At 46.5% G+C, this 15010-nt stretch overlaps 1 protein-coding gene across 1 annotated transcript in view; it reads left to right on the top strand.

Annotated features, from left to right (window-relative positions):
* The window catches only part of LOC146812650 (solute carrier organic anion transporter family member 4A1-like), a 542408-nt gene that overhangs the window by 150159 nt on the left and 377239 nt on the right, over window positions 1–15010 (top strand). The window contains exon 4 of the mRNA XM_085619748.1: window positions 251–372. Coding sequence (XP_085475874.1) covers window positions 251–372 — 122 coding nt within the window. The remainder of the gene's footprint in view (window positions 1–250; window positions 373–15010) is intronic.

Here is a 15010-nt window from a genome sequence, read left to right as displayed (position 1 = left end):
CGGAAAGGGATGGTAGAAATCAGAAGAATGATAGAAATAAGAAAGCATGAATCTACAATATCATAAAAGTACTCAGAAAAAATACAACTGAAAAAAGATTTGTTTGGCAGACCAAGTATCGTCCTGAAGAAAAACATAATAATAAACATTTAACTTTCAGTCCACCACTAAAACATCTGTTTGGATTAATGACACTGTTGTAACCTTTCCACACTTTTATGTAAAGGGTGTATTCTTTCATTTCTTTCAGCACTGACCTTACCCCTGAGAATCCCCTCTGGGTTGGGGCCTGGTGGGTGGGCTTCCTCGGAGCCGGTGCAGCTGCTTTTCTGATCTCTGTTCCACTCCTGGGATACCCTCAACAACTTCCAGGTATGGACTCATACATTCCGCTTTCAATTTTTGAAGGTCTACTAGACAAAAGATGTGTATTTTGTGGTTGGACTCCAGCATTTTCAGTCCAGTTGTGAGCAGCAATTGAGGAATCTGCTTAAATGAACTACTTGATGGCACCTATGCTGATAAAAAACACAGGATGAGCCATTTAAGGCAAATCTAATACCTACTATAAATTAAAGGAAAGCATCTTTAGAGGTCACCATTTTTGGATTTGTTATCCTCTGGATGATGTCATAATGTTGGCACAGAAGTGCAGCTCTTCCTTAAAGAAACACGCACGAAATTGGGTGACAAGAAAGAGGCACATTTTGCTTAACTGTGCAAGTACAAAAACAACATCAAACAACACATTTCTGCTTCTGTAAATTAATTTTTGAAGGACAAGGTTTTCTAATTGACTTTACATGTCACCAATCCAGGGCCTAATTTACAATAACATTCTCACTACACATTGATGGCTTGTACAGTGCTGGTGAAAAGTCATTAAGAATGTATGTATGTTTGTATGTGGCAGAGTGAGACCAGAATATGATTGTCAGAATATCAGCCTCCATAAATATTGTGTCGTAAATAATGTTTACAAAAGTATCTTAACACAAAATCTACACCCAGTGGTATAATATTTTGATAAACGCTTTTTAGGGCAAATAAGGTATCTCAGACAATATTTCTGTATACTGTATTCTGACATATGACCATATGTTTTTTGCATAGCTCAAAGGCAGGAAAGTGCTTTAAAGAGTGAAAGACAAAGATACAATCAGAGATTGAGTCTAGGCAATGGGCGCATGGAAGGGTGCCCCTGTTGGGCACAAATGCCTCTGCAAATACACGTAAATGAAGAAGGTCTGAAAGTGCAGCGATGTTTATTTGCCACGTTTCCAGGCTGTCTTCATGTGCTTGAAACTCTTGAAGTGAGAACTGTGATAGGAGTGCCTTGGGGGCGGGAGTCAGTGAGTGTGCTGGCAGGGTCAGAGAGGTTGATTAAAAAAAAGTCTTTAAGTGTTTTGTGTTTTCATAGTCATGTAAGTGCATATGAAATAATGCACTAACAGCTTAATTGAAAAATGTATGCAGGTCAAACTAACGGGTGATAAATGTGCTCTTTTAAATTATGAAACCTCAGTTAGTAACTACCATCACTGCAAATGTCTGTATGTGTCAAAGCTCAGTGATAAATAATTGAACCCTAGTCGGTGTGGGATAATAGTGACCTTTGTATTATAGTCAGGGCCTCTGGATTTATGCAAGTGTGCGGTTGAGGCGTTTCTCGCATAAGTTTAGATTTCCTGCATTTGCCACATTCTCTTCCAGGGGATACTCATCAATAGTCATAAGCACTGAATAGTCCCGCCCGTTCACGGGGACCCCGGAGCATATACAATAATATATACCAATATATATATATCCAAAGAACTCCGTCTTACAAATCCCGATTGTCAGGAAGGACGAAGGCGGACCCAAGCTGCTGCGTGCAAAAGTCTTTATTGTTCCATTAGAGCACCAAGCACCGCCATGACATATATATATATATATATCACAAAATTATGCTCCTGCTGGAAGCTGGAGTCCCGTGAGAGGTGGCCCCAGAGTCGGCGGAGCAGCCGATAATCCAATATGCAGTTACAGGAAAAGTCACCTGCGCTCTCAGAGACAACAGACAGGTATTGGGAAATTTATCGATTTATTCCTTCATAAATCAAAGTGACGTGTTTCGCCTTGCGGCTTGATTACACAAAGTGCATGGTATAATGAGCCTCATTACATACTCAGCATAAGAAACTGACAAAGGATACGAGTAAATCACTAAAAAGGAAGTATCATGTTTCACCTGGACTAGTGGAGAAAGATCACAAAAGACAGGTGGGTGCTCAATATTGTGCAAAATGGTTACTTGCTCAGATTCAAATCCCCATCTCCATCAGTACCACCTCGGGGAACGTATGTCCAACAACATTACTTGCTGCAGGCGGAGGTGAATACTAAAAAAATATGCTATAGAGGAAGTTCTTTTCCGCAACAACGGCAGGGAATTTATTCCTGTTACTTCTTGGTTCTGAAAAAGGGTCCAACCCAAGAAAACAGGCCAATACTCGAACTGAGACGTTTGAACAAGTTCATCCGCAAAGAGAAATTTTGGATGTTAGCGCCGCACCAGATTTTTTCTCAAGTCCATCAAGGGGACTGGGTGTGTTCTATAGATCTTCAGGACGCATATTTTCACGTGCCAATTTCCAGAAAACATTGGAAATTCATGCGTTTTTAGATAGTTCTTCAACATTTCCAGTTCAAAGTCCTCCCTTTTAGGCTCAAATCAGCCCCCTGCTCGTTCTCAAAATGCATGTCAGTAGTATCAGATTTTCTACGCAAGCAGAAGATCTTTGTCTATCCATATCTGGATGACTGGTTGCTGAAAAGCTTGTCACCCACTTTGCTGCAGAATCACCTTCAATGCTCCATGTGAGTGCTATGCCGTCTGGGCCTACAAATCAACTACAAAAAGTCAATTTTCAACCCGACTCAAAAGATTCTTTTCCTGGGGGCTTTTTTGGAAACCGTAAGCACAAGCGTGTGTCCTTCGGAGGAGAGGTTATCCTCAATACACAACAAGTGCTGCACTCTCCTCAGCTCTCGCCTTCCCACGGTCAAACAAGCGTCTTCACTTCTGGGCTTGATGGCATCCTGCATCTTCATCATCCCGAATGCCAAACTACAAATGCGTCCTCTACAGCAAGCGTTGGAGGATAAGTGGTCGCCAATCTCCGGCCGTTGGGAAGACACTGTGGTCAGCCAAGGATTCACTCAAATGGTGGATGAAACGATCGCATCTGCTGAAAGGTGTTCCTTTCCATCAGGATCTTCCCAGCCAGACAATTGTCATGAACGCTTCCCCCCAGGGTTGGGGTGCTCACATGGGTTCTCTCCAAGTACAGGGACTGTGGTCAGAGATGGAGCAGGGGTATCATATCAATATCCTAGAGCTGAGAGCCGTGCATATTGCACTAAAGTCATTGCTCCCGGCCACCCGCACACGCTCCCTGTTGATTCAGATGGACAACACCACAACCATGTATTACCTGAACAAACAGGGAGGAACCAGGTCAAGACCTCTCTCACAGGAGGCTGAAATAAATATGGAAGTGGTTACTCGCAAGGAAGTTAACCATTTCTGCAATTCATCTCCCAGGTATTCTCAATGTCCATGCAGACTTTAAGTGGGAACTTCGGCGAAGTTCACGACTGGGTGCTAAACAGCGAAGTCTCACAGGACATCTTCCAATGATGGGGTTTTCCAGACATCAACCTGTTTGCGGATGCAACAAATGCAAAATGCCCCATCTTCGCATCCAGGTTCCACCAACTAGGCTCCAAAGGGAATGCACTTTTGATCAAATGGTCACAGACATTACTTTACGGATTTGTCAAAACAGTAAGGAGTGGATGTTTTATGTACGAAAATACTTTGTAAACGTATTAATTTTAAATTAAAAATCCAATGCAATTTTAGCCTGCTGTATGGTCTTAGGCTGCATGTTTAGGTGTATATATATATGTATGTATGTTTGAAGATACTACATATGTGTTTTCGACAACATACATATATATATTGGTATGTATTAATGTATATGCTCCGGGGTCCCCGCGAATCGGCAGGACTATTCAGTGCTTATGACTTTGATACGTATACCCCTGGAAGAGAACTAGGATTACAGGTAAGTAATTTATCCTAATTCGTCATCTGCATAATTTGCAGATTTTAACAAAAAAGTTGACTCGTCACTTTTCGGTTGTTTATTGCTATATGTGGGTATTAAATTGGTACTTATAAAGGGCAATATATGCCAGGACCGTGCTAACAAGTGTAAATGACAAAATAATGCAGTAATGCTATCACAAAATGTGCAGCATTATGCAGCATAATTTGCCTTTGCTTGCTTGCTGCAAAATGTAGTCACCCTGCTGCATAATTTAGCCTTCTCCTGCCACATAATTCCAGTGGCCCTGTTTATATTGCTATGAGGTCCCAGCCTGTGGCAGAAAGCACTGTAAATATGTAAATCAGTATTTTAAAATAGTATTTTACATAGTCTAAGCTAGGCTGCTGCAAAATGATGTAGTGTTTGAGATAGCACAAGTTCTTACAAAATATAGGGGCATATTCACAACAAACTATCGCCGAGTCAACAGCACTTTATCGCAGCCAAAGTTGCGATAAATATACCTTCCCATTCACAAGCCGGTGTAAACAGCCCACAGCACCAGTTTACCCGCGATAGCAGCCGCAAAAAATATCGCCACAGAGGCCCCCCACAACTATCGCTAATGAGATGCAGAGCGGGCGTTCCCGTGCCAAAATCCGCGACAACATCACACTTCAACCTTCTCAACGACCAGACGGCGGGTTAGCACCAGGAAATCTACACCTGCTCTGACCTGGTGTAAAGCCGGACGGCAGCCTGCACCACAAAAGGGAGACCAGCCCAGGGCCACATCGGAAGAGCAACAGATGCCATGGAGCCACCCATCATGCGGACATGAGACCCAAGAGGACCACAACACCCACCGACACCACCCCAGGACCACAACCCTAACCCAAAACACCGCCCTCCCCCGGACCACCACAGACGCAGCGCAGACAAAGACAGCGGACCCCCAGGAAACGTACCAGCTGCACAGACCCAACCTCTGACAATGTCACCGTCCACCACAGGCTGAAAGGGACAACCAGCCCACGCATCCCGACCATCATCGCCCAACAGGCCTACGGCACCAACACAGCAGACAACCAACATGCCACCCCACACCAAGCTGCTGGCTTGGCTGCACCTGTTGGCCCCTGGCATCCCCCAACTAACACCCGCCAGAGTCGGAGGAGTCCCACTGCCAGCCACATCCAAGTCTGTCACACCTGTCTTGGACATCACCAACACCCTGGTACCCCAGTCCCCATACATCCAACACAATGCTCAGGTCATGCTGGAGACCAAGCAAGGATCATACGCCATAGCAGGATGCACGGAAGTGTTGGGGGAAATCCACAGCACACATGTCCCACCTGTGCCCCCTGGTGACACAGCACACAATCACCGCAACAGAAAGCACATGTCCCACCCCAATGTGCAAGCAACAACAGAACACCGTGGAACCTCTAACAATGTCGCCTTCAAATACACAGCCAGTGTGCATGATTCCTCCATCCTCGGACAGTCCATCAGCAACCAGCGTTCCCAGGATGGCACCAAGGGAAATGCACAGCCCCTTGGCAAGTTCCAAATGAACACCCCACTCACCTCAACTCCACAACCATGCAAATCACAACTCTGGCAATGCACACGTCACAAAATCACAACCAACATGCACAACAACATGCTCACCCACCAGACACGACAGAACAACTCACAAAGGTCACCTGGCCAAGCCGTGAACATGAGCCATCAATGGCATGGCACCTCAGCCACACAACAGCCGAATGTGGGAAGAGGTGGCAAACAGGCATGTGCGAAGGATGCAGTAGTACCATGATTGGAAAAGTACACAATGCCAAGAGTGGCGGAGATGTGCTGGACAGACCGCAGTATGCAGCACACACCCATATCCATGGCAACATACACCTCTGGTGTATGGAGTGTAGTGGACAGTGGCCGCAACCATGTCACCACAGCCAGTTGGGGACCTCGCGGTAATCTTGCCTGTTACGCCCCCCCCTAAGGTTGACCGGAGTGGGATGGCCCGGCGTACTCCACACCAGCTTAGGGGTGTGAATAAGTAGCACATAGCCCTGGGCGTGGTCCTCTTCCGGAAAGCCCAACGTCTCTACCAGGGCGGTGCCTCTCACCTCGCCAGGAGTCCGACGCAGTCCTCGTGAGCGGAGTTGCCTTTGATGCTGTGTGCCTGCCCGACCACAAAACCGTCAGGCCCCCCCTGAGCAGCCAGGCCTCACTGGTCACCTGCCGGCGTGTGTCAAGGAGGGCCCACCACGTTCTGGCTCAAGCTCCAGGCCAGAGTACCGCGACCTTGGCAGCCTCCTCAGACCATCACGGCCTCCACGACACCGGCCCGCTTTAGTCCTTTTTAGTTGACGTATTCTACGGCTGCTTCAGGCCTACTCCTCGACCCAGTAGGTCCCATGTGTAAAACTGTGTCCTGAGTCATGAATGGCAGTGACCCCAAATCCGATCCACCGACAACAGCACCAGACTCCCTTCGATCAATGAGGCATAGTTCCATATGGGCTTCTTGCGAAACGTGGTGCCACTAACCCTGTTCAATGCCAGCCCGCGACATGTGGTGCCACTAACCCTGTTCATCGCCAGCCGGCGATATGTGGATGAGGGACCAGGACTACCCTGCGGACCAGTAGGTCCCACATCCAGCACCTAGGCGCAAATCACGAATGGCAGAGTCCACACCAGTGGTCGCACGGAGAGGAGTAAGAGGAAGATGCGGCTCAGTCCGGACGAAACCCGGGTCACATACACAGAGGTGTCCCAACACATGGTGCCACTGAACCTGAACTACGCAGGCCGGTAGCGCCATCCAAACTATGCCGGCGACACTCGGTGAATGGGCCTAAACAACGGTCAGGTAGGTCTCACATTTGGAACTGAGTCTTGATTACACCATGGCAATGAACACCATTTAAGGCATAGGACAAGTCACTATACTCACTCCGATGTGGTGCCAACAAGTCTGTGCATGGCATCACAACCACACGTGTCTGTGGCCCTACGTGGACTACTGCCCTCGGCCTACGCTGCACATGAGTGGGTCACAGATTTGGATCTGAACATCGGTTATTCAAAAGGCAGAATACATGTCATCGCACGCACGGAGAGGCGTAAGAGGATGACGCGTTGCAGTCCGGAGAGAACAAGATCATCATTACAGAGGTGATCGAACACTACCGACATGGTGGACTTGACAGACTTACGGAGTTGCTCAGACCTGTTGTGGATGCCATCATCGGCCTGATACCTTGCTCAGCACTCTAGGTGCCAGTGACTCAGTGCACCGCAAGCCATTGTCCGTTGTTCGAAACTGCTGGGTTGAGCTATGGAGAGGTTGCGCAGCTATGTCACCTCAAACAGTGTGGGGGCCCTGAGACATTGATGGGGAAGATGATGCAGGTATGACACACCCCACTGCATCTGCATCAAGTGTCTGTCGGAGGGACACAATTCGAGACTTTATCTTCACATGGGCGTGCTCATCTCTAGTGTCCCATCCCCAGTGCACTTCTGTTTGCATGTTGGCTGTCCTCTGGACTTTCTCCGGCTCCCTCTATGTTGCTCAGCAGTTGACTCTTTTATGCATGTGTTTTCTGTTTCTGTTGCACTGGTGTCCAATGTTCAAGTGGTTGCCAGCACCAGACATTCCGTGCGGAATGGCTTACACTCACCCCACACACATCCAGCACAGGCATCACTGTACATGTGACCCTGCCAATAAAGGAGCCGGGCGCATGTGCCCGTAGCCAGGTCAACATGATATCTGCATGTGTCCCTGTGGTCTTGTATGCATGAGGGCCCTGGGCCTGACGCCATTACATTGTGCTGTGTACATCGGATGCAGACGTGTCACCACAGGCAGCGGGTTGGAGCTTGGTCATGTAGCTTTGTCGTCACCCACTCAATTCATAAGTTGAGTGGCCAGGGCTGTCGAACGCAGAGCCAAGATGGGTGTGTGACTGCAATTTGAGCGCCCCTGCCTGTGGTTCTGTACTGTGAATGTGCAACTGCATGTGTCTCTATGGCAGTGTGGGTCTCCTTAGTGGGGTGTTGGTGGCCCCTGAAAGGTGATGGACACCTACGTATGTGTCCTGGTTCACATTCCATGGGTTCGGCCCCCACCCACACCTGGTGGGCCACCTCCTTTTGGCGTGCAGGAACATGGCATTGGGGTGCGATGTGTGGGTGGGTGAAGTGTCGTGAGTCAGCTGTGCTTGCGGGTGCTTCCTGCTGTGTGGGCTTTTGCAGGCTGGGTGTTCTCCTTTGAGTAGCTTGACTGTCCGGGTCCTCGTGGGGGGGTTGCATGGGATATCCATGTGCTGTTGTAGGGCGTAGGTGTCAACGGTGTGGTGGTCCTCTCCAGCATCACTGATGTGTTGTATTCTGTGCTCTGCTGAAGTTGTTGTGTGCACCTCTGCGATGTGAAGGGGAGGTGCGTATTGACTTTGTGTTGATATATATGTTGGCGCATTGTGCAGGTTTGCATGCAGACTGTATGGCAATGTACATTGTGACTGTTTGGGGGGTGCTGGATTCTTCTGCGGGACAGTGTACATTTGGTGCACATGACAGATGTGATGTCGTACGCGTACATTTCCATTTCACAGTTTCCGGGTCCGTCAGATGTAGTAGACATGTTTCTGTGTATGTGCGGAGCCAGTTGTGTCCTCTGTTCTGCAGTGTCGGCTATGCGCGTTGTTTCTCATTGTCGTCAATGTGGGTGTGCTGTTCGTGCTATGTGTGTGTGCTGCAGTGTGCCAAGGGGATCCGTCCCATGGACCTGGGTAATTGTGGGTGTGCAGTATGCTACACCTCGTTGTGCATGTATGCCATTGTGCCCACTCCCCCCGTCCCCCCAGTCCCTGTTCGTTGCACTCCCTGTTGATGTTGTGTCAGGTCCTCTCGAGTTGTGTCCGTACTCCCTACTCCTTGCACCGTCTCCACACTGATGACTGTGGCCTGGGGTTCCTTCAGCTCCTCCGGTGGTGCTGGACTGCCACCTCCTGTCGCCATTGCTGCCTTCCTGTTGGCAGCGGGTTTGTGCCTGGTTTAGGTAGTCACGTCATGCCGGCGCCTCTTGGCCTCCTGGATTGGCCTCCTGGGCACTCCGACTGCAATCCAGGTGGTCTGCTAGTCGGTCAGTTGCTGGTAGTGTTCTGTCACCTCTGTGACACTGGTCTTGTTTTCCTGCGGACTGCACCCCGTCTTCCTCTTCTCCTTAGCCTTCCCCGACCCTGTTGTTCCTTGCTGGTAGTCTGTGGGGGTTGTGGGGTTCGAGTTGGCCCCTACGCTGTGTCAGGGTGCATCCATGTTGCTATGCACTTTGGATTGTTTTTGGTGTATTTTTTCTGTGGTTTGTATGGTGGATTGTTCCGCCAGACACGTGGGATTTGTATGTCTGTGGCTGGTTTTCGCTACTTTTTGTACCGCGGTTGGCCTCATCGCATGTTGTTATGCGTTCGTGTATCGCATTTATTCGGTGTGGCGTGGATTTTCACGCGGAGATTTGGCAGGTTATCTGGTGACTATCATATGTTACCATCTTGTTGTGAATTCCACGTTGGCACGGGGTTATTTTCCCGCAATAGGCTGCGATATTGAAAGTTGCGTTACGCTACTCTTGCGGTAGTTATCACACGTTGTTATGAATATACCCCATAGTTTTTCAAATAATAAGTAAGCAGACTGTATCTAATAAAGACATTTTTGTGTGTCTCCATTATTCCAGAACTCAGCTGATAACACCCCTACATTACACCTCAAACAGAATAAATATTTGCCACCATGAAGCTATAAGCAGAGCCACTGGAATTTTTCAGCAGGAGAGGACCACATTCTGCGGCAGGGTTGACTAAATTATGGAGCAAGAAAAGATAAATCATGCAACACAATGCGGCACATTTTGGGGTTAGCATTATTTCATTATTTTGACATTTGAACTCATGGTAACATTGTCAGGGGAAATACTCCACCTCATTAGCACCAGTTTAACACCCAAATACAGCAATAAGCAGCTAAAAAATTACCACTCAGTTAATCTTCGCAAAGGGCCTTCCACCGCTCCGGAACACTTTGCCATGTTTTAAGTAACTTTTGCTAGAATCAGTTTTAGAAAAAAAAAATCTGCAGGTTATGCAGCAGTTGATGAATTATGTAGCAAATGCGGTAAACTCATAATTATGTGGAAAACGCTGCTGCTGCAGAAAGTCATAATTCCAGTGGCCCTGACTTTAAGTGACTCAATCAATTAAGGCTGCTAAGATGGGTGGTTTCTTCTTTAACTTTCTGCACTACCACCACACCCTTCGCTTTCAGGTAGAGGTACCTCAAAGTCCTCATTAACCGTTCAGGGGCAGTTTTTTTGTGATACCTGAGTGCAATGGGTGGCAGGTAGAAGGTCAGCATGGTTGCTTTCAGAGGCAGAGCCCTAATCCTCTTGACCCCTGGGGCCTCAGAGAAGTGGTCCAGGAGAAAGAGGAGAGGAGCATGATTCATGGATGTTGGCAAAGAGATGGCCCAGAATAGAGATCACTGTATGGGAACTCATTTTTATGTTTACAAATGGCCAGAGACAGCTTCTTCAGAGAGATACCCCAAAGAAGGGGAGAATATAGGAGGCCTTTTTTTTAAAGGGCCATTCATCAGTGCAGCAGGTACTGCTGCCAGATGTGTAAGTGGCCACTGCTGGTTATCATTAATGAAGCAGATGCAGCAGGACTGGGGACCAGGGGTTTGAGGGGTCCACTGCATCACAATTATGACTGTCTCCCTTTAAAAAGGGGGTATGGGAGCTTATTTTCCTCTCTAGCATTACGACCAAGAGCACCCTTGCAGAGAAAAGGTATACAAAATGTGGGTGCAGAGAGTCTGTTTCAAGATTGGAGTGGTGGTCGGGCATGGTGGGGAAGTGGTGAAAGATGCAGCGACGATAGCCTGTTACTCATGACTGCAGTTATCATTAGTGCAGATGATGTAGTTGCATTGGGGTTCAAGAGTGTGGGGGGCTCACAACACCCCAATTATGTGGAGCAGTATTTTTGGGACAATACATGTTTTGGCTGATGCATTTGATGTTTTATAATATCTCATATTTAGTGTGGTTTATGAGCTATAGAAAAAGTACTCTTGAAATTATCCCCATAAGCCCCGCCCCCTGCATGCAGTCATGTCCCTCCCGCTCTCTCAATCCTTGCCATAAAACTTTGAAGGGGGGCGACCTCAAAAAAATTTGCTTAGGTGGGGCTCAAAGCAAAAAAGTTTGAAGACCTCTGAGTTAGTGGGATGTATACGAGGTTGTGTCTGTGTATATACAGTATGCTTCGTGTTAGTGTGATCCTGGCCTGAAAACTCACATGGTGCCACCGTGTGTCCCACGATTTTGGCTCCCTTCACACAGTCACCTGGTGAGGAGCTGAAATCACACAGTGGCAGGCAAGGCGAGCTGGAAACCGCTCCATATAGTGGATTTGCAGCTCATCATTGCAGCTGTAAGCCCTCCAATGTGGGACTGAGCTAGGCACATAATGAAGTCTTACCTTGTGGAGTGCTTGCTAGGTTTGTGGTGGAGCAAGGGTTGTAGCCCAGGGCTCTCCCAGGCCCTAACAGTCCCAAATAGAAGACAACGTTGTTTATGTCTGCCCAGTCAGGAGATGCCCTGCAAGGAACAGCCAGCAGCCCATGATTTCACACAGCAAGCCAGCTGCACTCGCAGCATTGGGAAACAGGACAGTGCCAGTTTAGATAAAAGATAAAAGAGGGCCTTGTTCTACCCCTGATTCTCTGTATTATACGTGTGTGTGTGTGTGTGTGCGGTGTGTGTGTCTGTGTGTCTTTATGCTTGTGTGTATCTCGGCTAATTACATTATATGACTAAAAATGCAATGCTCACACATGTCTCTGTATCTTCCTACACTAAGCACATCATACACATATTAGAACATCTGTTGTCTGCGTGTGTGTGTGGGTGCAAAAATTACATGATATAAACAGGTTACTGTTTGCAGTTCTTTTTGTGTTTTTCCCTGAACGTAGTACATAATATAAATAGTGCAGTATTTATTACATTAGACAAATATTACATTACATTTGTATAACGCTACCATCACTGCTATGTCTTTGCAGTGCATTCTCTATCTGTGCTCCCTTTCGTAAAGAAGTGGGGTGTGGATGTATTTGCCCACATTGCGCTTCTTCTTAAGAACTATGCAAATCCTGCATATATAAACATAATGCCATAGATATATATTTTTTTTAATTTTACTGTGTTTTTCATAGCGCGAACTTGACCCGAATAGGGTATCAGAGCGCTTTACATAGCACAAGTTGCATTACATGAGGACACATTTTTTTATTTATTTTTGATTTTTGTTAGACACGGAGAGATTAAGTGATTTGCCCAGAATCACAGGATGTTCAGCGTCATTGCCGAGACTCGAACCCACTTCCCCAGATTTGAGGTCGACCCTCCTAGCCGTTAGGCCAACTCCTCTCCCCAATATATATATTAACAAGCGTTGGCAAAGCCTAAACGTCTGGCCTTGGCAAACTGGTGCAATGATGACATTTTGTTAATACAGGCGTATGTTGCAAAAAGAAAAAGAAAATATGCTGATCCCTAAATGTGAAAACAAAATGGTGATGGATTGAATGCTTGAATTAATCTCAGCCACTGGCAGTAGCTTAGGCTGCATTCCAATGCATCACTTTTCACCCACCATGACACCTCAGTTTGGGCCCAGCCATATGCAAATAAGTCTTGAATTGGCTCCTCATGGGAACAGTCATCCCAAATTCCCAAGCCAGGTCCTCCCTGAACTGGAACACAAGCAACCCAGGACCGGTTTTGCTCTTCTTATGAGCTCTTCAACTAGGTATAGCTTGGTTCCGGTGGCACAGTGAGCCCAGTACCCACGTCTGAGCATACCTGGCGCACTTAGGGCGTCGAATGCAAAAACAACAAGGTTATGAATAGAATGCTTGAATTAATCTCAGCCACTGGCAATTGCTTGGGCCATATCTCAATCCATCGTTTTTCACCCACCGAGCCACCTCAGTTTGGACCCAGCCATTTGCAAATCAGTTTTGACCCTGCTTCTCATCGAAACATTCCAGCCTGAGCTGCAAGGCCAGGTCATTCCTGTACCGGAACACAAGCAACCCAGAACTAGTTTCAGCCCTTCATCTTGGATATGCATTACATTGACCGATGAGAGGCCTACCTGCAGCCTGTCCAGCTTTCACAAGCTTCAAGTGGAACTCGGTTTACAAATTTGCTGGCACTTAGCGTGGGTAAAAAAATCTCTCAGATAAAATCCGTGCAGCTGAGGCCTTATTTGAGGGTTCCATCTGGGAATTCACTATTGACTTTGATTTTGTTTATGTCTTTGAAGATGTGTACTCCCAAAATTCTAAGAACTACAATATTTATATTTTCAAAAGCAGAAATCAGTTTCAATTTTTGGGTACAAAATATTATCTTTCTTCAAACAGAAGACACTGTTGGCCCAGGCAGGCCTGCTGGGCTTAGCTTACCAATGTGGTGTATTTGTGCCAACCTGCAAGGTTTGTCATCAGCATTCAATCCCACAGGGATATTTCCTAGAAAAGGATTTATGTATGAGAAAACATTACTATTTTCACCATATATAAGGTCGACTCTACAAAAGCAGCTTCCCTGCTGCACACATCCTGCCTTGTTGGCATTTTCACTCGTGCCGGTCATTGTGCAGGCTTTGACATATGATTTCTTGCAACTTCTGGGTGGGAGGGACGTGGCGATACGAAGTCCATGCTAGCCTTTTCTCGCCATGCAGCTTATTTCTAGGAAATGGTGTTCCTGGGGACAATGGATAGGAACTCTAAACCGCTTTCCTTCAAGCTTGTTGCTATGCAGTACACTGCGGCTGTTTCACTTCAAAGCCATGTGGAAGTTTATGTTATATTCACTGCATTGCTTTGCTTACAAACATATATTTAGCTCTCTGCTGGTTCTGACAGGTCTCCAGGGGTGAGTCAGGCTTTTTCTACTGCTGCCTCACCATTGCTTTTTATCACATAGGATCCTTTTTCCTTTCCCAAACAAAAAATATCCAACTTTTACGTCAGTAGGGTCACTTCTACGCTCAAGAAAACTTTCAGTTATCCAGTATTGGGGTATCTTTCATAGATTCACATGCCTGAATCATTCCCCGTCGTCGAGATGGGAGTCCCACGGTATAATAAACAAGCAGTATTGCAGAAATGCCATAGGCAACAATGGCCCTGAACCATGCTAATATAGCCTATCTATGTCCTTTTAAAAAAAGGACCAAAAGCTAAATGCAGCCAATCAGCTGTTAGCACCCTCTAGAACCTTCCTAGCAGAGGCAGTTTCCCTCAGATTTTCACTGCACGTCGTGTGTGAAGGGAATCTCCCTGACCCTGAGTTCTACTCAGTTCTCTTCCAGGGGATACTCATCAATAGTCATAAGCACTGTATAGTCCCGGCCACGTGCGGGGACCCCGGAGCAATAACAAATAATATGGATATATCTACATAGATATATATATATATATAAATACCCATAAATATAGATAATATGCATATATATTTATACATATGCAGCCTGAAACATATTACTAGGCTCAAACTGCCACAATTGCATTGTAAATATTTTACATTTGAAATAATAAAGAAACATACATCATGATATTTTCATGATAAAGATAAAGAAAACTGCTTTCAGTTTGCTTTGAAAACCACAACCTTTATTTTCAAAGGTAAAAAGGCAAGATCATAGAGGCAGATTAGCCTAGAGAGGCTGCATATAGAACAATTGGAAAAATTGGCACCTGCCTTTAAGACCTCCAGGAACCCCCAGGCTCCCATCATGCACCACAGGTGA

The sequence above is a fragment of the Triturus cristatus genome, chromosome 7, assembly GCF_964204655.1.
Source record: "Triturus cristatus chromosome 7, aTriCri1.1, whole genome shotgun sequence".
NCBI lineage: Eukaryota > Metazoa > Chordata > Amphibia > Caudata > Salamandridae > Triturus > Triturus cristatus.
Note: the sequence above shows the minus strand (reverse complement) of the source record. Positions and strands in the feature narration are given on the sequence as shown.